This window comes from Mytilus galloprovincialis, chromosome 5, assembly GCF_965363235.1.
Source record: "Mytilus galloprovincialis chromosome 5, xbMytGall1.hap1.1, whole genome shotgun sequence".
Classification (NCBI taxonomy): Eukaryota; Metazoa; Mollusca; class Bivalvia; order Mytilida; family Mytilidae; genus Mytilus; species Mytilus galloprovincialis.
Genome location: NC_134842.1, coordinates 86261779 through 86288584, shown reverse-complemented (window position 1 = coordinate 86288584; position 26806 = coordinate 86261779). Strand labels below are relative to the sequence as shown.

At 32.4% G+C, this 26806-nt stretch overlaps 2 protein-coding genes and 1 long non-coding RNA gene across 3 annotated transcripts in view; 1 reads left to right on the top strand and 2 right to left on the bottom strand.

The window, feature by feature from the left end:
* Positions 1 to 22683, bottom strand: part of LOC143074183 (scavenger receptor cysteine-rich type 1 protein M160-like) — a 62762-nt gene extending 40079 nt beyond the window's left edge. The window contains exons 1-13 of the mRNA XM_076249731.1: positions 22668 to 22683; positions 20726 to 20870; positions 19931 to 20094; positions 19401 to 19548; positions 18246 to 18409; positions 15351 to 15498; positions 14945 to 15108; positions 14486 to 14633; positions 9047 to 9201; positions 7448 to 7595; positions 6461 to 6624; positions 5222 to 5302; positions 359 to 394 (exon numbers count right to left, since the gene is read on the bottom strand). Coding sequence (XP_076105846.1) covers positions 359 to 394; positions 5222 to 5302; positions 6461 to 6624; positions 7448 to 7595; positions 9047 to 9201; positions 14486 to 14633; positions 14945 to 15108; positions 15351 to 15498; positions 18246 to 18409; positions 19401 to 19548; positions 19931 to 20094; positions 20726 to 20870; positions 22668 to 22683 — 1681 coding nt within the window. The remainder of the gene's footprint in view (positions 1 to 358; positions 395 to 5221; positions 5303 to 6460; positions 6625 to 7447; positions 7596 to 9046; positions 9202 to 14485; positions 14634 to 14944; positions 15109 to 15350; positions 15499 to 18245; positions 18410 to 19400; positions 19549 to 19930; positions 20095 to 20725; positions 20871 to 22667) is intronic.
* LOC143076934 (52 kDa repressor of the inhibitor of the protein kinase-like) lies at positions 10545 to 11917 on the bottom strand. The gene is made up of 3 exons (XM_076252832.1): positions 11797 to 11917; positions 11327 to 11657; positions 10545 to 11059 (listed from the first exon to the last, which is right to left on the bottom strand). Exons 1-3 carry the CDS (start codon positions 11815 to 11817, stop codon positions 10545 to 10547), a joined length of 867 nt encoding a protein of 288 aa, XP_076108947.1. The 5' UTR covers positions 11818 to 11917.
* A 1160-nt stretch (positions 22684 to 23843) lies between the features above and the next one.
* Positions 23844 to 25681, top strand: LOC143074805 (uncharacterized). The gene is made up of 2 exons (XR_012978098.1): positions 23844 to 24539; positions 25286 to 25681. It is a non-coding gene; the product is annotated as an uncharacterized LOC143074805 (long non-coding RNA).
* Positions 25682 to 26806: the final 1125 nt, after the last annotated feature.

The window sequence follows — 26806 nt, the reverse complement described above, 5'->3', positions numbered from 1 at the left end:
CATTACAACAACCGATAAATAAGTCTGCAAAGAACATTTAAAAAAAGAGGATGATAAGTGAAAATGACTTGTTATATATAATATGGAGGCGGGGTTAAATAACAAAAAGCACAAAGAAATAGTTACCTGAATAAATACCGTAAATAGTTTTTGGATAAAGCAGCAAACATTACCATATGATTTAAAATGAACAAGTGATAATATTTTCATGGATAAAAACAGACTTCCGACTCAAATTTTTAATGATTATTGTATCAAGTGATTAATTACATCAAAAACGAATTAACTCAATCTTTATCAATTGTTTACCAGTTTTACAGTGAAAACACGCTATTAAAACACTATGATTATATCTAACCACATGAAACTCCTATTATTGATGAATCTGAACAATCTGTGCGAATATTCAAGCTATGTCTACAACTCCAAACATCATTTTCAGACCCACCGCAGCGAACGCTATACATTACATATTGTCTGATACGATTCTGTTGCAACTTGTAGATTTCTGCATATCTTAAATATAGATATGAATAAACGTACAATCATAGATAAGCCAAGTCTGATACAATATATTGAAAAATCATGGCAACTTTAATGTAGCTATACTCTAAGTAAATCCTATGTCTTGATATTCTTTTAAGCAGCAAAATGTAGAGGCCTGCTGATACCTTACATTTCATAAACACTAGAGTTATTCATTCTAATGACAGTTTACAATGGTTTCATGATACACAAAAGACTGTTCCTTCTTCGTGAAGGTGTATATATGAGCTGATAACAATTCAATTTAGCAAGTGGCCGAATTTATATTCAACCACAATACATTTGAAACTGCAGTAGATGTTTTCGAAACTCGTCGCTCATTTTCAATACGTCAAATAAGAGAAAGATCACTGAGTTTTATACAATGCAAGACTACTTGAGTCGTTATTATAAATCCCACTTTGTTTTGTATGTTACTCGTTAAATCATAGTTGAAACATGTAATCCCTTATTCTTCAAATACGATCGTTGAAGTATACACTAAACAGTAATGATGCTTGAAGATACCAGTGTTTTGCAAATTTTTGTTGTTTTATAAACAATAGTTTGTTCAAATTTTCAATTTTAGACCAGCTGATATTGTCTGCCGTTATTTTCCTCACCATTACGGTGTCAAATTAAGTGCGGTCATTTGCACAATATCGTCAGAAACAAAACTCTTTATTATGTTGGAATGTTATTGCTAAGACTTGTTAGAATTATCGGGCTTACTACAGTATAGACAAATTGTTGTCTTTTTAAAAACTCATTATTATCCACATAATACATACTCGTCAGTATTTCCTAATGATCGGCAGATTACTTTTGCCAAATTGATGTCAGAATTGCTGTCACAAATTGGTCCCCAATGATTGTTTTGGAATACTTCTACAGCTCCGTCATATGGGGTGCTGCCATTAACCAGTCTGATATTTGAAGCAGGTGCTTGACCTAAAAAGAGTGCAATGCGTTAACAAAGAGAGTATATAAAGTGAATTGTTCCTTTCTCAAAACAAGATATTTTGTTTATTGTGTTTTGCTTAACGGTTCATTTGGTTGTCATTCATCTGGCATATATTTAGCACAAATAGAGACTTGCAAAATATTTCTGTATTTCAAATTTATAAGCATGTCCCAGGTAAATGGTCGGTCTTTTTTTGTATTCCGATAACATGTTTAACCCCACCATATTCTGTACGTATGTGTCTGTCCCAAGTCAGGAGCCAGTAATGCAAGGGTTGTCGTTTGTTGATATGTTACATATTTGTTGTTCGTTCCTATTTTGTACATAAATTATGCCGTTAGTTTTCTCAATGTTTTTTTTACATTAAATTTTGTTATTTCAGGATCTTTTATAGCTGATTATGTGGTATGGGATTCGTTCTTGTTGAAGGCCGTACGGTGACCTATAATTGTTGATTTCTGTGTCATTTATTTTCTTGTGGAGAGTTGTCTCATTGGCAATTATACCACATCCTCTGTTTTATATTTAAAGAATTATATGTTGTCAGAATCCTTAAGATGAGAACTCACACAAAGTTATGTATGCAGCATAGTGTGTTCAGACTTTAAAAGAAGGCAAAAAACAAGGAGATTGAATCATGTTGGGTGCCACCTGTGAAGAAGGATCCGCTTACCCTTCCGAAGCACCTAAGATCACCCCCAATTTTTGGTGGGGCTTGCTTTTCTAAGTCTTTAGCAGTTTAGTTTTCTTTTTTAGCCATGGAGTTCTGAGTTTATTTTCGATATATGAGTTTGACTGTCCCTCTGGTATCTTTCGCGCCTCTTGTACTTGGAATCTAATGCATAACATTCAAAGTCCCAATGCTTTATCTTTTCGTAAGAACTTAGTCTATACACGAACTCATATTTCTATATTCCCTATTTACTCTGTAAAGGTGTACGTACATGTACAATGTATGAGTGTTGCTGATTGCGAAACAATAAATGTTTCATGTAAGAAGAGTTTTTTTCAAATTGTTTTCACGAGTCTGATCTCCTGGTGTGTAATAGCAATCCAACACCAATTAAATCAATATTAGGAAAAAGGACAAAGATTATCCAAATTATTAAGTAATTAATAAAGTCACAAATGTGATCTTTTTTCCAAATCTAGAAATTTTAGTTTGATACAATCCGAATTTCTTTGAACAATTTGAAAGAAACCAGTTAAAAAACGTATTTTTTTCAAATACACCTTATAATTATTACGGAAATCACTAATGTATAGTGAATAGGTGATCGACAGATGGCAACATTAAAAGCGATGTTCACGTTAAACTTTATAATAATGTCATAGTTTACACATACTTTTTTATATAAAGTAAGGTTTACATTGAAATAAATGTAATTATGAGACCCTATTTAAAACTTTTTACAATGTAAATCTTTATTGAAACAATACAACACGTCAAGAAAATAAGGAAGATAGCTATTGTGTCAAATGGTTATTTTAGTTAATTATTGGTTATTAATCGGACTTTTGTCGTATTCTAAGAATTTGTCACGTAATTTTCGCTAAAAAGCCGTGACAAAAACTATTTGGTATTTCTTATGTAAACTATATATACCTGTGTATTTATTAAACGTATATAACATTGTATATATATTTTTTTAAACAATTTAAAATTCAGTAGATCAATTCGTGGTACATGTATCTAACGTGTTTCAGTAAATAATATAAGTGGTAACGCAGAATCTAGTTGAAACTTATAGCATATAATGGACCGGCCTATAACAAAGACTTTGACAAATAAGTTAATGCGATATAGCATTGCAGTATAAAACTAAATGCATAAATTGCCAATAATAAAACGTGTTAGTGCGATCTTAGGAAACACGGAAAAATGCAAGCCTTTTCGAATATTTCACAAAGTATTTTTTTTAAATCAGTTATACTTTAATAATTTTACTTACCACACTTCAAAATAACTTCATAGTTCGGGTAACCATATCGCGCACCTCTGCAGTAAGAGGGAGAACCGTATCTTAATGAACATTGTGAGGGTGACACGGCATTACTGGGACAACTTCTCATGGCTATCATGTATCCACTGCCCCTGAATGCACCATATTTGGGTCCACTTGTGATGGTAGGGTTCCTTTCCAAAACAAAGCATAAATGATATAGCATTGGTAATAGTACATCATATTTTAAAATGATTCCAGAAGAAAGAAGACACCATTTTGAAATACAGTTAAAAGTTTAGAAGCCCATGCTACTTTACATCTTTACACTTGAGTAAAATTCGTCAACTTTGGTTGATGTATTTACATACAGTTTCATTGCTAAGCATCTTATTATATTTAACAGCACGTAATAACCTTTAACTGGTTTATTTTTAAAAATACATTTAGAAGTTGTTAAAACATCACATAAATATAATTGCATACGGTTGAACGAAGTGAATTCGTGTGAAATTATTTTCTCTTGTCTTTTGTCAGATTGTGATTGATATTAATTTTGGAATTTGACGAAATCTAAGAATAGTTTTACATTCCGTAAAGACAACAAACCTCTTTCATATACAAAACTGAGGGAGCTTTTTATTGAGGTTTTTACTCCGTTTGTGCCGAACATAAAATCATTTGGTCTCCATAGTCTGAGAGCAGGTGGAGCATCTGCAGCTTGTAATTTTGGAATTTCTGATAGACTGTTAAAAGGCATGGACGATGGAAATCGGAGACTGCGACAGATAGTTATGTGAAGGTCTCTTTTTCCGATAGAATGTTGGTTTAGAGCTAAATTTGGGTCTATAGATATATTTTTGAACAAATCTCCATTTTTGTATACGATTTTCCCGTTCTTTGGCACAGCAACGGCGTTATCGTGTAGCTTTGCACTTTAATTATGAGTTTTGTATATTTCATACTTCATAGTAAATGGTTTTTCAAAGGCATACATTATTATGAGGTGTCGTACACGAGACTAGTTTTATGTAGTGAAGTTTATTACAGAATGAAGGTTGTTACAAGAGAACTTGAATATATAGAATACGATACTTATATGTTCAAATAATTGTATGTTTAAATGATATTGGTCTTTGAAAGGAGTATTTATTTCAATTTGTACTCCCAGTATCCACAAACATTTAAAATAATAGTATTTGCAGCGTTCGTTATCTGTACATGTTCCTTAACTTTGTTTCTTTAATAACTGTAGCAAGCATTTCTTATAACAGAAATATTTACAAAAGTAAGGGTATGTTAGTCCTTAATCGACTGTTTCATTTAATTGAATAAAATAAATTCTTATGCCATGTGGTGCTTAAAAAGCTGAAAGGCCGTTAACCCTGTCGACCCAATTTGGGTCTTGCGATTTCATGCGATTCTTTCTGGTTATCTAGTGTATGTTCTCCTTAGGGTGCTACTTCGTAATTTATTTATGAGTTTTTAAGATAGGAACAGTTGCCTCAAATCATGTACAGGTATATGTTTCAATTTCAAAGAATGGTTTTTTACATTACAAATATTTACAACATTCAGTCGGCTTTTCCAGTAGAATAGTAGTCTTGAAAACGATTTTTTAACGTCTTTTTTCAAATCGTAACATATCGTGTAATAGCTACGAGCAATATGTGTGGGTTTTGTTTTTAAGTTTCTAGAAACTAAGAAACAACTCACGTGTCATCAAGTCCTAAAAGTCGACACATTACTTTGGCTTGTGATGTTGAAAAGTAATATTTGCAAACAGTACGAAATGTTCCACTGTACATGATTTCCAGTCGACCTTCATGTCTACTACCACCAACAAGACGTACTTCAGAATTACCTGCATCTTAAATGTAAATTAACAAATTTAATAATAGGATTTGTTATTTCTGATTGATTAGTAGTTAAAGGTTTTGTGAGTCTACAGACATATTAAAATCATTCACAATAAGAACAGGATGGGGACTAAGGTTTCCCGGTGCTTGTTCAAAATGAGGTACTTCGTCAATAGGTTGTCGTATGTCATATCTTACTTTTTTTTCTAATTTGGAGTACTTTAAAAGATACCAGAGGGACAGTCAAACTTATAAATCGAAAATAAACTGAAAACGCCATGTCTAAAAATGACAAAGACAAACAGACAAACAATATTACACATGACACAACATATAAAACTAAGGAATAAGCAACACGAACCCCACCAAAACTAGGGGTGATCTCAGGTGCTCCGGAAGGGTAAGCAGATCTTGCTCCACATGTGGCATCCGTTGTGTTGTGATAATAAATCCGGTAAATAGTCTAATTCGGTAGGTCACATTCATGAAAGGGATGGGGGTTGTAGTAACGACGTAACGAGAGGGGGAGTAAACAAAAGGGTTATTCAACCTCATAAGTCGAAGTTAAACTGACAACGTAATAGTTTTTAACAAATTGACGATTTGATAATGTGTTTTATAGGCTGATGTTTGTTGTTTTTTTTGTCCTTTTATGTTCTTATCATATCGCTTAGTCATTTGTTTTCGACGTAACGTCACTGCACCATTATTGCACCGAGTAACAAATATATATACCCACTAAATATAAGAAAAAAATGCAAGATTAACAAAAAAATTATATACGTTAGATTTTTTGATACACGTTAGATTTTTTTATTTACATTAGAATTTTTTTTATATACGTGACCTTTCTGCATTAGAATGTCCAGATTATAGTTACCTTTTTATCAAAGAAATTAAACATCATCTTGAAAGGCCTCACATTTTTTTAAACATTTAACAAAAATAATGAATTGCATATATTATCAACCCAAGTGAAGGATTGAAATACTTAAAGGAAAACGTTACATTAAGGATATGTAATGCTTGTCGTTGAACTGTTTTGTTAATTTCAAAACCAATTAAGAAATCGTTTTAGTTTGGAATACGTAACAATGTTCGAAGTACTTTTCATCAAGTACATTGAAACCATTTATTATCATTTTGGAAATAATCATTGTATATACTACCACATGATATTCCGACATCTTGGTTATGTTGACATGACGTCCTTCCCCATCCTGCGAATGAACATGTACTGATGTCCGTTTCTCTTCCTGAACATCCAAGACGATCCATCAATACTGGTCCTGAAGTTTCTCCAAAATGACCGTTTGGATATACCTTTGGTTTACTTTTTTAAAAGTAAATAAGTAGTTTTAATAAGTTTTACAAATATATCAACTAATAATATACACGTTTCTTAAATTTGACAGATAAGGTAAAATATTACATTTACCTATATTTGATTTTTTTGGTGTCTGATGGATAATTGTCTCGTTTGAAATTTTACAACATCCTCATGTATGCGTAATGTATACTCAAATGTAATTAGTTGATATGATGATTTAACGACAACACACCAAAACGTAACCCGCATGTATTCACTTATGTTTCTTTCCGACCGGAAGAAACTCATATCAACGTTAGCGTTGTCAGTGCAGGATGTATACATTTGCAGCCACGTCCGGTCAAAACGCAACGACTGTTTGAACTGTTGAAAGGCCTGAATTTTCTCCCTATCCAATAAACCCTAATTTTCAAGTGGCATTTCAAATTTCTAGCCATTCATCTAGTACAATCTCTTTCACGGGATCTACGTATTGATTTTATGGTAAATTCTGTCTCGCTTTGATCATGAATGAAATATTTGCCTCGGAACGAAAAATAAAAAAATCCAATCAATTTGAACATTTTGGAAATGTTTCTTTGTTGTGTCATGTGTACTATTGTTTCACCTCTGTCATTTTCCTTTTTAGCCATGGCGTTGTCAGTTTATTTTCGATTTATGAGTTTGACTGTCCTTCTGGTATCTTTCGTCCCTCTTTTAATCATGCTAATAAGTTGTTTTGTATCTACATTTCTAATGTAACATCGCTCATATCATCTAATACAGCCAATCATATTTTATCAATGAATAGTTTGATATTGTATTAAAAAACCTTTTTTGTTTTTACCTGTTTTGAAAACCAAGCATTGAACAAACTACCCTTGCGTCGTTTGTATCGAAACTGGTACTACAAATTGATCCCCATTGTCCATTATGTAGGATATTGATAGTACCTTCTTTCGACGAACTTCCACCAGACAGGTATACCTTTGAATCTAAAAGAACATTTATCTATTAAACTAACAAACATTTTTATTAATTTATGACATCCTTTCTTAGGAATGGCTTTGTTGATGTTACAATAGAATTTGCAAGAAATATTTATAACATTAAAATATACTAGTGTAATTATGTACATTTACTTGACATAGAAACATGTTACGTTAAAGATCTTGCTGATAATGCAAATACCTTCGTTATGTTATCATCAATCCGATTAAGGTTCGAGTAAAGGGATTCAGACGTTAAAACAGAGACAATTTGGTAAGGTGAAAAACTGGCATTAATCATTTGATATATTGCTTATATGAGAACTGCAATCAAAAGGTAAAATACAAAAATACTCCAAAAACAATTCAAAACGGAAAGTGCCTAATCAAATGGAAAAATTCAAAAGCTCAAACATTCCAAATGAATAAACAACATCTGTGATATTACTGACAAGTACAGGCATTCTCTTTATTAAAAAGTGGTGGAATAAACCTGGTTTTAAAGCTAGCTAAACCTCTCACTTGTATGAGAGTCGCATACAATTGTATTATATTGACAATGATGTGTGAACAAAACAAACAATCATTACAGGTAAAAAGTTTAAACATTGGGTTTCAGAATTCAACATTTATGTGTAATAATAATTGTAAAAAACAAACAAATATGTTAACAAATAAATTGATGCAATAAAATGATCAATATAGAGTATCATAAGGCTTTTTAAATATACCATTCGTATCAACCATAGAAACCAGTATAACCCCAGGATATCTGCAATTTTGAATACAAGTACATTTTATTATATTTATATTTCAAGTTGATGTTCTTGTGTGGCATGACGTCATACAGATAGGGTGTTTTACAGGACTTCATATAGATAAGAGGTTTGACATGAGTCATACTGCCTGGGAGTTTGATAAATAGTTATCAAAGGTAACAGGATTATAATTTTTTACGCCAAACGCGCGTTTCGTCTACATAAGATTCATCAGTGATGCTCAGATCAAAATAGTTGTAAAGCCAAATAAGTACAAAGTTGAAGAGCATTGAGGACCCAAAATTTCAAAAAGTTGGGCCAAATACGGCTAAGATAATCTATTCCTGGGATAAGAAAATCCTCAGTTTTTCGATTAATTCAAAGTTTTGTAACAGGAAATATGTAAAAATGACCATATAATTGATATTCATGTCAACACCGAAGTGCTGACTACTGGGCTGGTGATACCCGCGGGGACGAAACGTCCACCAGCAGTGGCATAGCCTTTGCAACAATGACTTAAATTAATGAAGTAACGTCATATACGTTAAAGGTATTATAACGCCTTTTCAACCGTGATAGATGACAAAGCACGATTGCTATTGAGTGTATTACACATACAACATGTACAATGTATCTGTATTTACTACTAAGTATATAATATCTGATCTATGTTGTCCTTGATTTTAAATTTCTTACCACAATTAACATTTACAATACCACTACAATTCCTAGTCGACTGTCTCTCATATTGACAGTCTCGAACATCCGTTTCAACGCCAAGACATCTCATGTTGTACATAGTTGGATTGGATATGTTTGTATTATAGCTTGTGCTATGATAATTATTTACCCTGAAATTTAAAAATTGAAATCCTGTAGTTAAAAGTTATTTGTGATGTCTTCTTGAAAAGATATATTACATACAAAAACAAATAACCAACAAATTAGATTTCTAACAGGCATTTTTTATATAGCAAATGATGATTGAACATAGTTTTATACATGTAATAGCTATCTAAACCTCTGATAATACATTTTTTTTCTTGACAATAATGTGTAAACCAATATGCTTTATATGTGTTGTTTATGTTTATGTCTGTTTTATAGCCTTAGTTCATTAATATTTCCCTTACCATCCGACGAGTGCCACATTTGGAGCAGGTATCTGTTGCCCCTCCTTTCCTTCCTCCATTACCAAAATCGTACACAACATATAACCATTAACATTTTTATAAGATTAACTAATAAAATGAACATATTTTAGATAATTACTTATTCTTTAGTTTTCTATGTTGTGTCATGTGTACTATTGTTTGTCTGTTTGTCTTTTTCATTTTTAGCCATGGCGTTGTCAGTTTATTTTCGATTTATGAGTTTGGCTGTCCCTCTTGTATCTTTCGTCCCTCTTTTAAAGGCACTTCGCCTAGTCCGTGTTGTTTAAACGCAAACAACCCACACAAACATTAAATTGTTTGACAAGAACGACCGGCTGCAAATTAGCATCACTAAGATAAATATCGTAAATGATTTGTGTACTATTTTTGTCTTATTCATGAAGCTCTCAATATGTCAAAAGTGCAAGGAATTTTTCTTCCCAGATCGACACTTGAAAATTTCTTGCAATGGCATATATTAGTGTAAGACAATCCAGAAACAACAATTGGAAAGGAATCTACTAGATAAACCATAATGTATATTGTTTTCTTTTAATTGTTGAAACATGTAAGGGGTGTCAAAAATCCCTTCATGTTTGATTGGTCGTGTATTCGTTGACTTGGCTTGAAAAAATCTACTTTGCCAACTAAGTGATACAGCGGATTGCATGCAACCTCAGGGGCGGATCCAGAACCTTGATGACTGGGGGGGCACCATGAAAATATTTTAAAAGAGTTGTTAAGATATTTATATATGTTAATTCAAACAAGAGGCATAATAAGCATGTGTACATTAAAGTATGTTCAATAAAGTTAATCAACAAGAATGTCTGGTAGCACTATTCTCCTTGGATTTCTCCTTGCATACTGCATCACTACCTCCTTTGGATTTACAGTCATGTTCCTATGAGCATACATCATGATAAGAGAAGATAATCTACTTGTTGACATTGTTGATCGTAAGTATGTCTTCACAAGTCTCAGTCTACTGATACTTCTCTCACATTCACATGAGGTTACTGGAAATGTTCCACAAATTTTCAAAATTTGGTGCACATTAGGAAATATGATTGAGCTACAGTTTTGTAATGCTGTGATAATATCTGAAGGTGGATCAGACTCATTGCCCATTTTAATTTCCACATATGCATCTCTTGCTCCAGTGTTGAAGGAGATGGTAAATCATCCACAAAATACTCAAAATCAGTAGTTGAGGATTGACCAATCATGGCAGGTATTACCTGAAGTCCCATGGATGCCTTGATTTGCAGGTCACCAAACCTGGAATTCATTTCTGTTAACATGTGATCAAGCAGAGGGATAGCAATTGTTTTCTTGTAATAATCCTCTGTTGACTCACATGGCACATTTGATCTTGTTGTCTGCCTGCCACATGTTCTTGGTTTAGATGGGGTTACATCTAGATCATCTGCCATCTTCAATATTTGTGAATACCACTTAGCATGGAATTCACCAATATTGTCTCTCACATCCTGTAAAGCTTCCTTGACAAGGCTCACTGACTCAAGGGCACTCACAACATCAACAGCTCTACCTAAAGAAAAACAAAATTGGTTAATTTACTAATTAGTCAGATCTGTGAGTATTTGAGTTATCTCCCTTTTTTCTAATAGTTATTGACAAAATCAATCAGCATGTTTAACTTTGTGTTTATGATTTTGAATTCTAATAACAATATGATGTTGTTGGTAACATGTTCTTTTTGTAATGTAAATAAATTGATGAAAAAAATAGTTTCTGTTTTTGTTTTGCTTTTTTACAATATCAAATTAAATAAGAGTTGTTTCCCTTAGACAGTTACCTTGAAGTGATGTACTAAGTTGTTTCAGGTATCCAATACATCTCATTGTCACAAGCAGGGAGACTAGAAATTGAAAGGATGTTATGTTGTTTTCTAGACTTTGTGTGTCACTTATGGCAACTGGGCTTTTGTCCACTGATTTGATCTTTTCCATGGTTTCTATTATTGCTGGAAGGAAATCCCAAAAAATCTCAAAAGCATCATGTCTCTCCACCCATCTGGTTCTGCATAACTCCTTCAATTTCATTCTTTTGGTTTCATTTCTATAATGTTGGAGCTGGTCCTCTAGAAATGATTGCCTTTTAGGAGACCAATTAAAGAACTTGACTACCTATCAAAGATAAAGACTTATAGTTTGATTAAAATAATTAAGCAATACATGTGTTGCACATTTAATTACTGGTATATGACCAAAACAAAATTATAATATTATCATATGAGGAATTAATAGAAAAGCATTAATTGTATACCTTATCTGCAGTTCCCATCATATTCCTGACACATGGAATGTTAGCAGCAGCAACTATACATCTGTTTAGCTGGTGAGCTGTACACCAAAAGTGTAATGCCTTTGGGTATATCCTTTGAATTCTGGGACCAATTCCTTTCAAATGTACAGTCATATTACCTGGAGAAAAAGTATATATATATATATGTGAATGTGCAAATATCATTTAAAACATACAATGACAGGAGCAATGAATTTGAGAGCATGTCAAAATTGTAACAAAACTATGCTTACTGTGACAGTATATTTATCATTAAACAAATTCGTCTGTCAACACACTGAGGTATATTAAATGAGATTTACCTGCACCGTCATAGCATTGGCTCCTCATCAGATTTAAATCTAGTCCCATTTCTGGAAGCAGCTTCAGAAGCTCATTGGATATTCTTTCTCCACTTGTATCTTCGCTCACTTCTATGAAGTCAACAAACTCTTCTCTAATGACACCTTTTAAATAGATATTTAATTCAAAATGATTTAATTTTTTTTTTTACTGTTATTTTATATCTTATACCTGCACATATAATTTACATGTGAAAACAGATAATAGTTGCAGATAAGACATGCATGAACAGCTGTATTTGACATATATATTCAATGTATATTTTTTTTAAAGTTTGAAACAATAGATTATAAATGATTAACCAGTGTACATGTATTAGTTGATATATTAGTTATTACCTGCCAAATCAACAAAACGTAGACACACGGCTAACTGTTCAGTGTTGGATACATCTCTAGCTTCATCTGCAGATACAGAAAACATCCCTCCACTGTCTGATATGTCTTTGATTATTTTTGTCCTAATGATATTTCCTATAATGTCAATAATTTCATTTTGAACAGTCTTTGACCTGTATGTAGCATTTTTGGGGGCGGTTTTGAAATGTTCTACAAGAAATTTATCACCAGCATCTATTCTGAAGTCCAAAAGTGCTTGAAAATTTCCAATATTTGCAGTATTTCCATTTACAATGTGCTTTGCATCATCTCTGTGGCCTCGAAGAGCAAAGTTCTGCCTTCCACAAATAAGGACGGTCTTTACAATTGATTCCAAAACCATCAAATTTTTCTCCTTGCAGCTCTCTAAACAATGATTCAGGGTCATGTGTACATTAGTCTGTCAATTGATCTGCTGAAGAAACATTTCTCCATTTGTTACACACTGCATATGTCTTTGATATCCTGTACCTCCTCGTTTTAAACTTTTGGTACTTTTCCCCCAAAAATGTTCATCAAATACTTCCAATGCCTTTTTCCAGTTTTTGAAAGGGGCATTGACAAGTTTGCCTCTTTTTTCAGGTTCCTTCTCGAATAAAACACAATGCAGACAGTATGCTCCATCCTCCTCTATGCTATAAACTAAGACTGGATACTTGGAGATCCATTCTTTCCGAAAGCATCTGTTTTTATCAGCTATTTTTGTAGATGGGAACTTGAAAGTATCAGGAATAGTCACACCTTTTGTGTAGATTGTATATTTCTCATCATTATTTAAAGTTCTACCAAACCAAGAAGTTACATCATTTGGAGTTAGGCACTGGGACCTGGTGTCGGACTCTGATTGTTCAACAGCTTTTTGACTGAAAGAAATTTTGAAAAGATTTTGCACACATGAATAAATATTTTATTACAGTTTATTATATGACAAGTAATTTCTATAAAACAAATGAACTATCATTTTTTTTCGGCAATTATATTATCCCCCCGTACATTCATCCTTCATTTTTATAATCAGTATTGTATGACCTAATCAAGTTATCTTCCACAGATATTCTTTATACTTTTCCACCTTTTTATTCTGAATAAACATTTTTTTTGCACATTTTGCACACATTTTTTTTACATTTTCTGAATTTTTATTCTTTTATCCCATCTAGACCCTCATGATACGGTGAATTTCTATTAAAAAAATTGTTTTGTAGATCTACGTTCTTCCGTTTTTACAAAAGGATAAAAAATGAGAATTTAATTATTACTAAAGAAAGTGAAAATATTCAATTACCTTTCATTTGCGGCTGATTCGGCATTTGTAAAGTCTTCAATTCTTGTGGTTGGAGTTTCAACACTTTTCTGTCGTTTTGAGGAACTCCCAAAAAAACTCTGGATGGATATTTGTCTCTTCATAATTCAGTTGTTGATCATTTTTCTCATTAATTTATAATTGCAATATTTGTTTTAACATCGCTGTATCTATATATCAACAAACAGCACGTGTTTATAGACAATAAACGTCTATTTTTATTTATTTATTATGAAAGAACTATTTTGATTTGTCATTTCTTTTTTGATCAGAGATTTCACCAATCGGCACGTAGTTAATATAAAAGCTTTTGGAAATAGACATTACACATAACTGTCAATATTTACACGCTGCTGATCGATAAATTGTAAAGGGGTAATAAATCACACATGTTGAAACTAAAGCCAATTAACCGACTCGTAAGGAAGTCAAATCAAGCTGTGAGGTAATTCACATTTCCGCACATCTGGCATCTCTAGATAATTAGATTGTGTCGCAAGAAAATAATGTGATAACAAAATATTTTCGTGACCTCAACTGGGGGGGGGGGGCACGTGCCCCTTGTGCCCCCCGGTAAATCCGCCACTGAACCTAATAGACACATTTAATATATGTAATACAAACTTACCCAGTATGATAGCCAAGCATTCTACAAACTACACCTGCTTCCTCCTTCTCGAATCCGTCGCTGCAAATAGGACTCCATACACCGTTGTGGCTAACTTCAACACTGCCAGATTTTGATTGCGACGACTTAGATAGTCTTACATCCAGATCTTTAACATGTTTGAAAGAAATTAATATAATATGTATTTAAAAATAGTTGAAAAATTATCTTGTCCCAAAAAAAATTTCAGTTAAAGCAGAAAATATGTCCAGTTTGAAATAAACCCCCAAAAAAGAAACACATTACAAAGTTGACTCACTTTATTAATTTTTAAGTGCCTACTGAATGAACACGAACAAGCTCGTAATTCGATTGTGAGCGGTATAAACCTGTATCAATATGTTATCCATTAGAGACCTGTCAAAATTTGGATCGTTTAACAACAGTTGTTTTTTAATCTCATTAGAAAACGTTACTCACGACATGTAATAGCCACAGCTTCAGTGTAATCACAGTTCGATATTCCCCAGCCTCTAAAATGACAGGCAGCTATATCTGTCTCGTCACCTCTACACTCAAGGTCATCCATTAGTATAGGTATATTTCTTGATCCAAACGGACTCTTTTTGTAAACTGTTGGATAACTGCAAATATAAACCGATTATAATGGTGTTTGAAACAATATATCACCATTATATTAGTATCATGATATTAAGGAGCACATGTTGGTTGGCTTTTCGAAAGTACATGTTTAGATTAACAGTAAGTTGATAAATTACTTTCTATCAAAAAAGTAGGTGATACTGGTAATGTCATTTTCTGCGTGTAATTAAGATAATGATTTGTTGTTTAAGAATGAACAAAGTCATGTAATTATCTTACGTACGATGTGGATAATCCAAGTGTCCTACACACAACCTGTGCATCACTGATATCAAACATGTCATCACAAATAGATCCCCATGTACCGTTGTGATAAACTTCTACTCTGCCCTCAGATGGAGACTTGCCATTCGACAATCTTATTTGGGTTGCTGTAGGAAAAAACAAATGTGTCACAATACAATAAAAAACCATCATTTAAATTTTACAAGTCGTCTTAAATGTTCATTTCTAGACAGACATATATTTTGTAGGAATTTTTCTGACGTATAACAAGTTCGTTTCTTTTTATATGTTAATTAATACTCTGACAAATAGACTATATAGCTATGGGATTTGCTCAATAATTAAGCCGGTATACTAAATTATGGCTGTAAATCTTTGTGTCATTTGCGGTCTCTTGCTGGGAGTTGTCTCATTGGCAATCATACCACATCTTTTATTATAGAACAAGATTAGAAATTGACGTATTGTATAGATAGCTATCAATTCTTGACGAAAGCTTATAACATTTTACATATTATTTGTTTGCTTTTGTAATTGATTTTTTATCTCTTAAATCTCATTTCTTTTATTTATATTGTAAGTGAAGTTTCACTTTTGGTGTGTTCGTTATTTTCGTTTTATTTGTTTAGTATACAGTGTAATAACTCTTATCTACAACAAGACAATTTCCTGAAATCGATTAGGCTCAGTCTGTGTGACTTCAACTACTGTTTCAATCTATCGATTTATATCAGGTATGAAATACTGGACGGACGAAAAAACAATCAAATGATGAGTACAAAACACAAAAGGGACAATTGAAAAGCATTTAAACAGGCGAAAAAGAATGATTTGTTGGCTAATGATGCTATGAAAAAAAGTTTCTAACCAATCCGAAAGATATGAAACATATATGTAGACCTCTAAAGTGCGATGGGGACGCTACAATGCGATGGTCATGCTAAAGTGCGATGGTCTGCGTTAAAATGCGATGGTTTGATACGCTAAAGTGCGATGCTCTGTCTTATTAAATGAACAAAGCTAAAGTCCGATATCGAAGTACGCTAAAGTGCGTTTTTCCGCGAATACGTGTGAACGTTTGCATTGTAACGCTACAAGCCGTTTGAACATACACAAATGGACATGCTGGTAAACAAAAATGTTTCTGGAAATGAAAGTGTTTTACAAGACAAGAAAACAAATACAAATGATCAAAAAAAATGTCAGTTGGTGCTATAGAAGATTGTGTATGCGGAGGAGTTTTTACCAACAAAATAAGTTACAGTAACAAAAATGAAAAACTTTGAGCTCGCTGTGTCGGCGAGAACAAACGTGTTTATGTCATGGTACTCGATAAAAGGACTTCTCATAAACATAGAAAACTGACGATAGTAAGAGAGTGAAACATCAAAATACAATAAGTGTCAAAGGATTTTAATTTGTCCAAATTGAATTTAGAATCTCCCTCTTTGTTTTAAATCCAATTTCATTTTCTTGCTTGAGATAAAAGCTACTTTTTAACTTTCTAATTGTATTGTTTTATACAATATATTTTTTTAACAACATGTATTGTCATGTCTGTGAAATAGATGGATATTCGTCAACAAGACAGTAACATATCAAGCAGAGGTGTAGTATCATAATATAATTGCCAATAAGTCTCTATCTAAAACTGAATGTTATTAACTATAGTATATCGTATGGCTAACGCGGCAGATAGTATTTTTAAACAATTTAAAAGAGAAAAACGGACTGATTTATAAAAAAAATTAAACAAATAAGAAGATGTTGTGTAATTGTCAATGAAACACATATTCAACAAACACAAAATGTTGTTGATGTGCGCATCTAATAAATGTACGACCTAAGGCGTAGAGCCTCGGCTCTAGTCGAATAGAAAGTTATATAAACCACGCAATAACTCTTGTACTACAATTTAAAATAGAAAGACAGCGGCACGATTTATAAATAATAGATGAAAAACTAATATTAACACAGCAAAAAACAAAAACATTGTCTAAACCCCATTCTCGTTACACCATCGCACTTAAGCGTGTCATCTGATCGCATTTGAAAACAAACAATCATCGCATTTTAGCATCAGACACAATCGCACTTTAGCGTAGATAATCGCACTTTAGCGTGACCATCGTACTTTAGAGTACCATCCCACTTTAGAGTCCTACATATATAAAGTGCTTATGAAGAGTATATATTTTTTACATGGTAGTATTGTCCACTTGATAAACATGATAAATATGAGGAAGGGTATATATATATATATATATATAAGACGAGCTTATCATAATAGAGTGTAAAAATCATTTAAATACCTAGAAAATGTGATCAATTGGGTCGATATCTCTCATGTGCCCCAGATTGAAGTTTACCAAATACCGTATATCGGGTTATTTTCGCGGGGTGTACATTTTCGCTCATTTTCGCGGATAGAACAAAATCGCCAAAATAATTACCGCCAAAATATTTCGTTTACCTTATTCGATGAAAATAGCGAAATTTTACATCCGCGTAAATAACTCGCTATACGGTATAACATGATAACAATTTATTTTGTGTATTGAAATTGTAAACACGTGACTTAATTGTCTTAACCATATGAGCAGAGAACGCTATCCACCATAAGGGTGTAATAAGGTTATTGTATGCATTCCAATATTTAAATTTCCAGAGTTTTTCTTTCGAAACCACATCAAAACATGCAAAAAGCGTTGTTCGTGATATCCCAAATTATAGAACATTAAACCCATCTTCGTTCACCTACATGTAAAATCAAACCACATATGTAAAAATGCATCTGCGTAGAAACGGACGATCTTACATATCCTTATTAACGACAAGAGCATAGAAAAGGGGATAAATGTTACCGCTACCTTCGGACTCACTTACAACTTACCACATGAAATTCCTACATCTTTATCGTGTTGACATCCAGTGTGTCCCAAGTCGTTAAAGCTACATCTAGTGATGTCTACCTCATTTCCACTACATGACACATTGCTCATCCATATATCCCCTAGTCCCTGTCCAAACTTGGATACTGGATAAAACTCTGGAATTCTTCAAGATAAAATATTCCTTACTCATCTATCACCCAAACATCGTCTTTATAATTTTCCATTGTTTTTTTATTCGATTAAATCGGGACAAATTCAAAAATAATAATTAGCTAATCTATAATAAAAATTCTAGCGAAATATTCAATGCAAGTTTAGAACAATAACTTTACAATGTCAAACATTTAATGTTCAGTGCAATAATTTAAAATGAAACGTGTGTCTATTTTACGCTTTTGTTTTCATATATCAGATTTGCCGAAAAATGCATATCAAATTTTATACTTCATTTGATCTGTTTTAAGGACATACGATACAGTTTTGAATCCATTTTAAGTTTTGCTGACAATTCGCATAGGCTATGTTTTGCCTTATCAAATCAAATATGTCAAAAAAAATATACCTTCATGTGCTTCTTTTTGAGTAAAATGAGGTCCAAATGTTGTATATTTGCTAAAAATTCGTATTTGTTGACGTATTTTGCCTTTTGACAGAAATACATATCATACTATACTTTCTGCACATAACATTTAGATATGAGCAAACTATGTTTTTCGTTTCATTTTTTAAATGTTCTGCACACGCAGTAATAAATATGATTACATTTACATTGTATCGGTTTGATAGAAAGAGTCCTAAACCTTCAACTGAACTTCCAATAAATACAAATCTCCATACTAGAAACATTTTATTGATGCTATTACAATATATTTGTCAAATAGGAATTGTTTACCTTTCAGATGCGCTATTTTTAGACAGGATTCATGTTACCCAATTAACTAGAATATTTGAATTGTTTTGTTGATTCTTGATTCTTGATTGCGCACTGTGCATTTATTGTTTCTTTCGATTTGATTAACACTACATTCTTCTGTTTGGTTTGTAAATTTGTCGTTTTAGATTTTCAATAATATGGATAAGCTCTTCTATCAATTGAAGCTTACAGAAGTGACCCGTTTCAAAACACACACGAGAATTGTCACATATATACATACACATCTTTGTATCCCAACATTTTACATATAACCATTGCATTTTGTACTGTAAAGTTATCACTGCAGACAGTTCCCCAATATCCATCATGGTTTATTTCTACTCGTCCTTCTGACACAGTTGTACCATTCGATAACCGCACCATTATATCTAGATGAAAGGAACTATAAATGTGGTATCAATGATTACAAAACCTTCTATAGCTAGTAAGTACTTCATCAGCCCTGTTTGTTGGATTTTCAAATTTTGCTGTCGACACTGAGATCTTTCCGTATGATATAATGAAAGTTAATGAATTGGAAAGTTAAAACATGTAAATGCTGCGGGCGTATTATTTTTGTTTTAAAGGTAAGAACAATGGCGTTGATGTTAAACTAGTCATATCCTACTGATGTTATATTCGACGACGCCGACGTAGTCATATTCCATAAACATGCAATTTATTCGATGGTATTTTTACCTTAATATGATTTCTTTTAGTTTACAAATGAGAAATATACTTAAATTTCATGTTTTGTGTACATATAGTTACCACAGTTTATTCCAACGTCATCACCATGCTGACATTTTGTCATACCCCATCCTCTATTGGTACATAAGGATATGTCAGATTCATGCCCGAAGCAATCAATGTCGTCCAACAATATACTTCCATTACCCTTTCCGAAGTATGCTGATTTATATATAATTGGGTGCCTGCAGTATATGGAAGACATTTATTTCGTAAGGTTATTGAGTTCTTTTTTTTTTTTTATTGTACTTTCCTCTTGAATAATGTATAATACGAGTACATTTAAGCTATTACAAACGACTTCGATGCTAATTTTAAACCCAAAACATTGATAAAAATGATTCATATTATTATTGACTTTATTGTCAATGACACATCATTTATCAAGTATGCTAATTTTTTAAGGTCGTACTCTGGGGACTATGAAATATTTCTTCTGTTTCATTTGAACATCTCTTTGGGGGGAGGGGTAGTATATGTTTATTAAGATGAATAAAAAGGAGTTTTAGAGTCAAATGGTTCCGAACCTAATAGTCAATTTTGTCTCATAACAGTTTTTCCAGCGCAATTATATTCTTATTATTAAAGTACTAAACTACAAAATACATTGAACAAGAATTTAGTCAAAAGATAAATGATTTAATTAAATTGTGTCATTAGCTATTTCTACGGTGCACCAGTTTTATTACTTACAGTTTCTTGCTATGTATCTTATCAAATAAATTAATCAATGTAAAAGAACATAAGTAATAAAACTTATATTTAACACTTCTTTTATAGTATATATGTATTAATTTTTATTTGTTTTCAGCTTACAGATTTTCCTTTCCAAGCATTCGACAAACTACACGTGCATCTTTTTCGTCAAACTGATGTCCACACACAGTTCCCCATGCTCCGTTATAAAATAATTCTATTCTGCCTTCATACCGACTTTTACCGCCTTCTAAATGTGTTGGAGCTGCAAATAAAGATTAAAACTTTGATATTGTCTGAAGTGTAGTTTTTACATAAATATACATATGTTTGATGCAATAAATTAAAATATAGATTTATTGAAAATATTTTATGTATCATTTCAGTATTTAGCAATATACTCTTTTGTTATAGGGTTGTGCATTTATCGCATTATTTGCATAAGTATGTTTATCGCTGTTTTACGAAATTGTCCTTTGACCTTGCTGGCTGACTTTCTCAGCGGAGTCGAGTGATATGAAAATTATCGCTAGAAGCTAATGGGGCACGTGGCGTTGCTAATGAAATTGATATGAAATTGACAACGTCGTCATAGGTTAAATAGCGATAAACAGATTAAAATCTCAACTTGATTGCTTTTCTCACTTTCGCCGTACCGGCTCATGGTAAAATATCAAATGTGTTGAGATGATCAACGATAATCTCTACAGCTTGGTCTTTTTGTTTGATAAAAGTAATAAAATTCAAATATATTGAAACATGCTCAAAACGAAGACGATTGCATATTCATTCGAGAACAGAAAACTGCCAGTTTACTTGACAATGGCCAAGTAATCATATCATTATGTTTAAAAGAAAATTTGAAAAAAAACTAAATTTGAAGATGTAACATGTACATTAATTGGAGTGTCGGACAGTAAATTGAGACGTACAACTTTGTATGAACAACACTCTATTTCGCTAATTGCTTTGGCCTCGTTTCTCTAGAGAAAAATTTACAAAACAGAATCAAAATTACTTATTCATTATCTTTAACTTACTGTGTTGTTGTGTTTCTTGGATGACAAGTAGAAGTATAAACTGTAAATAATTTGAATCTCGTTAATTGATTATTTAAAAACATGACTACGGTAATGATAGTTTTGAGAGCTGTATAACTTACATGTAATTTAATAGATCATCATATTTAGCATTATATATTATATACATAATATCTTAAATATATATTCATTAATAAAAAAAAACCAGACTCAAAAACTTCAGCGAAATTTACGTAAATCGACGAAAAGAAAAACAACAGCATTCAAAATAGCAACGTATAAAAATATATACATCTACTACGCTACACGAATCCTTCAAAACGGTATTTATTACAGGTGCTCCGACAGGATAAGCAAATTCTGCTTCAAATGTCGCATGCGAAAATTGTATTAAAGTCATGTGGCGGATAGCGAAGAGATCGAACTGTTTACTAGGCACTTAAATTCAAAAATTTAATGAAATGCATTATTTCAATCAACATGATCAAATATATCAGATAATATGAATGGATGTAAATAGAAAGCAACATGATTTTACTATACCTGAACTGTCGCAATATATATGACTTTGTGTGATTTCATTTTATTTGTCAAGTGGAAGGTCATTATATAACAATTGGCTTATCTGACCTGGAACAAGACGTCTGGGTGATAGGTGCTTAGTATTCTATTCTTAATTCAACGTGTGAGAAACCTTATCATTCATGTGTTACAAATAGTTACAAATATACTTATACACGAAGTATTGTTGTGTTTCTTTTAAGATCGCTTCTTTTAAATAGCTTAGCAATGACTTCATTCTAAATTGCACTCTCAATTCAACTTGTCAGACATCTTATCATTTATAAGTAATACATAAAGATATATACTTATTACTAAATTAAATTTCTTTAAACAAGCTTAACAATGACATAATTGTAAATATTAGGTTGTCAATATGTGGATGTGTCATGAACGCAATTTTGTCGATATCTTGTACATACAAACCTGAGAAGATGGTACCGACTAGACAACTTACCAACTTATGGCTCGCTCCATTGATTTCAAGAGAGAAATAAGAATAATAAAAATTTTCGAAATTAACTTGAATTAAGGGTTATATTTCCTTTGTTGACGCTCTGATTCCTTACCAAACTTTTTTCCTTTATTTTTTTTTTTTTTGTTAAAAGCGTTCCACCTTTTTAATTAGCTGTGGATTTTATACAAATTTGAAATATTTGTATGTTATGCACACGTTACTATTTTGTTTCTATATAGTTTCATTATGTTATTGTTGTTGGCTTTTCCCTGTTTTTAATTTCTTTTGAGTGTTTCCAACTCCATGGAAATTTAAATATGTTCAGCTCTAAATGTCTAGTTTTTTATTTACTGTGTCTTTGACTATGTCCCAATCGCAATATGATCTGACAGTTACTCAAATCATGTTTAGAAAGACACAACAAGGGACCAAAAAGGACAAAACAAATGTCGAGCAAACGTTAAAGTAACAATCAAAAAGCTAGTAAAAGCCAATATCAAGTAATCAAAACGTACGTGTCTAAGACAAAAAAATGGGAAAGTGATTTTGTGTCGTCTATTTCCTGATTTTTAATTCGCCATCTTCTTGCTTTGATAACGAGTTCGTATATACTTTTACTTTGAAAAAAACATGCCAGAACAATAAGAAGACTAACGAAGATGCGTGTTGATTATAGTTTTTTTTTTATACAATTAACATAGTTTTTGAACGAAATATCGATCAAAATTGGCAGTAAAACATTTATGTTTTATAAAGAAGTGTGCATAAGCCTTAAATCTTTCTTATTCATGCACGTTAACATATCCTTCCCAGCTGTAAATCGTCGTGTTTTTTTCTTTATGGGTATCTAAGTTTTCCAGATCTAGTTTAATACCAAAAACGTGTAGATATCCGATATATATTTGAATATTTTCGTTTCTTGAGAAATGTGTTATCTTGATATGGATATAAATGATTAATTATATACTTTTGTTCGATCATCTGTCTTTAAGAGGACTTCTTCCCTATTGAATGATAATGCTATAGCGTAAGATCGGTCTCACACATCGTAAAAATAATCCGAAGCTGTCAGATGAATAAAAAGGTTTCTCGTAAATTTTATAAATTATGAGATAAGAAACGTTCAATAAGTGTTTGGTTTCCATCGGGGAATTTTAAACAAGATAAACAGGTTATAAATACAAGACACATATCTGTAAAACATACTTGTCTGTGAACCGGATTAGGTTTGAAAGAATGTATTTAAGAGTATATTGTGTGGCTATAATGCAAATTTCTGTTCTTGAAGCGTTTCTTTTAGAAACAAATGATTCGCACATTGGAGATAAATATTCAACAAATCGTCAATTCGTGACAGTTTCCGAATTTCACGATGTAAAACAGGTTTTACAACACGAAGATAATGAAATACGTCAAAAGGTTATTCAAATACAAAGTGATATGCATCAAGATTTTAAATTATTAACCTCGCAGTTAAAAACCGAGCTATCCTCCCTAAATCAAAGGTTAACTATATGTGAACAGAAGAATGAATCCATGGACTTGACTTTTGAGGTAGGTCGAAAATATCGGGAAATTGAAAACAAATATGATGATTTGCAATTGAGTTTTGAAAAATTAAAACGACAACATGAGAATGATTTATTCGTCATTGGAAATAGGACTGGTCAATTAGAAAAGGAGTTAGAGGATATTAAACAGTTAAAATCAGTTAACCAACTGTTAGATTTCCGTGGGATGCAAACAGATGTTCAGCGATTGAACTCAGAAACGCAAAAACTTAACGTCAAAGAGCAAGCAAGAAGTCAGGATTTTTTAGCGTTATTAAACCAGACTATTGTGTACAAAAAAGAACTTGACCAGATACGACAAAAAGGTACGAAATGTGAATTATGCAAATTATACATAATTGACTTTGACTGGTTTTGATAATCTGATACGTTATCATACAAGTGAGAGGTTTCGCTAGCTATAAAACAAGATTGAATGTATTTGTTAGAAAAGAAAATGAATCCGTTTTGAATTTCCCACTTAATTTTTTTCTTCTTTTGTTAATTTACTTTTTGTCATACAAACACAAGGTTTGTATATTGCTCATCCGGTTCCAGTATATAATAAACATTCTGGGTTCATATTTTAATGGTTATATTGATATTATTCTTTGATTATAGTGGTTGAATGAAACAACTTAAAAGTAAAAGATGTTAAGTTCTTCACATTGGAAATGTTGGACGGATAACGTCAATATATTAGTTTCAGCATGCCATCTGCAGCATATGGAAACCTTTAGACTAATTTTGTGCCAGATTTGTTTTTACTTTTCTAGGAAAATCACTTTTAAACCAAAAGGCCTCAACCAGAATCATTATCATCATTCCGACTTGATATGATTTTTAAAATAAACGGTAAATCAATTTATGCATATGACTACTTACTCAAATTATGTTTAATCATGCAGGTATTACTAATATGAATAAGTGGGAGTTTTACTTTTTTATTCTAGCGTCATTGATAAGTCTTTTTTAAAACAAACGTGTGCATCTGGCGAACAAAGTAGTAAGCCTGTTATCTATTATGACTTAATTAGTTAGATTACTTTGTTTTCGAAATGTTCTTTTTCAGTTGCTGTTTATGCATGTGCTCCAAATGACTTAACGTATTCTAGATTACAAATTATCAAGTTCCCGACGATGAAAACGCAAATAGGGATCACAAATATATCTGAATTTCAAACGACCGGTAAGTTCACCTGTCCGTCGGATGGACTGTACATGATTGCAGTAGGAATTTTATCATATTCATCACCTTCAAACATATACATTTATAAGAATGATCAAAGTGTACATTATTATTACTTCGCAAATGATGAGCACCACTGGAACACGGGAACAGCTGTTTTGGCACTAGAACTACAGGTTAATGACACGGTTGATGCACGTTCAGCGGGAACTGTGCTTGTCGATAATGAGGGTTCATGCATCACAATTATAAAAGTGAAATAAAATTGTGTTTAGTGTCTTTGATTATTATATACAACTAACGACTGTGAACTCCGTAAACTTTTAATGATATTATGATTTAACTGTGTGTTCTAAAACTTTTCAATCTATTATGCAGTTGACAATATTTATCCAACATTATAAGACGAAGTTTAGGCTAGAAAGGATGGTGGATATGTGCCTAACAGGCTTCCTAATGACTTTTTGGGATGGTGTCTGTTAAAGCGCACTTCATATAGAAAACAACAAAAACAGAATTACCAACAAAGAGTAATGTTACAACTCAACTCCTGAGTATAAAATTGAGAATGGAAATGGGAAATATGTCAAAGAGACAACAACCCGACCATATAGCAGACAACAACAGAAGGTTACCAACAGGTCTCCAATGCAGCGAGAAATTTCCGCACCCAAAGGCGTCCTTCAGCTGGCCCCTAAACAAACCAGTTCAGTGATAATGAACGCCATACTAAACTCCAAGAAACTAAAATTAAAAATAATGCAAGAACAACAAAGGCAAGAGGCTCCTGACTTGGGACAGGCGCACAAATGCAGCGGGGTTAAACATGTTTATGAGATCTCAACCCTCCCCTATATCGCTAGCCAATGCAGAAACGCAAAACAATACGCACATTAAAATTCAGTTCAAGAGAAGTTCAGGTCTGATGCTTTCAACTTTTAAGTACCAAAACGATCCTTAGGACAAATATTTGAACAGAAAATCACATTAACTTCAGTATTACTTTATCTTTAGTATGTATCATCCAATGGGGGGGGGGGTTGAGTTGCCTGCAATTATCAGAGGTTTTCGAACTTTACGTATACATGGCAATGCTTTATAATGCATGTGTGAACGTATGTGTGTGAATGCAAAATGTTTTTTTTATTATTTGTTAAATAGATACAAAATAAAAATGTTTCAGATCAGGTGGCAAAGCAAACGCAACGTCTTACAACGGATTTTATTATATTTTTTGGTGATAGTATATAATAGTATAGACTGCTGTTTTAAAGTTATTTTACATATGAAGGTCTTGATTTAACAAATCGGAAAAATGTGATTCAAATGCAGAATAACCGAACTGTTGGATTATTAACCTCTCTGATACAAAATGACATGTCTTCTCTTAATCAATGGTGCCGT

Excerpts from the sequence above, each read along its gene's own strand:
- LOC143076934 (XM_076252832.1), bottom strand. The coding sequence starts at position 11,817 with ATGATGGGAACTGCAGATAAG. Across the intron at positions 11,658-11,796 it reads TGATGGGAACTGCAGATAAG|GTAGTCAAGTTCTTTAATTG; the intron begins GTATACAATTAA and ends TATCTTTGATAG. Across the intron at positions 11,060-11,326 it reads ACTTAGTACATCACTTCAAG|GTAGAGCTGTTGATGTTGTG; the intron begins GTAACTGTCTAA and ends GTTTTTCTTTAG.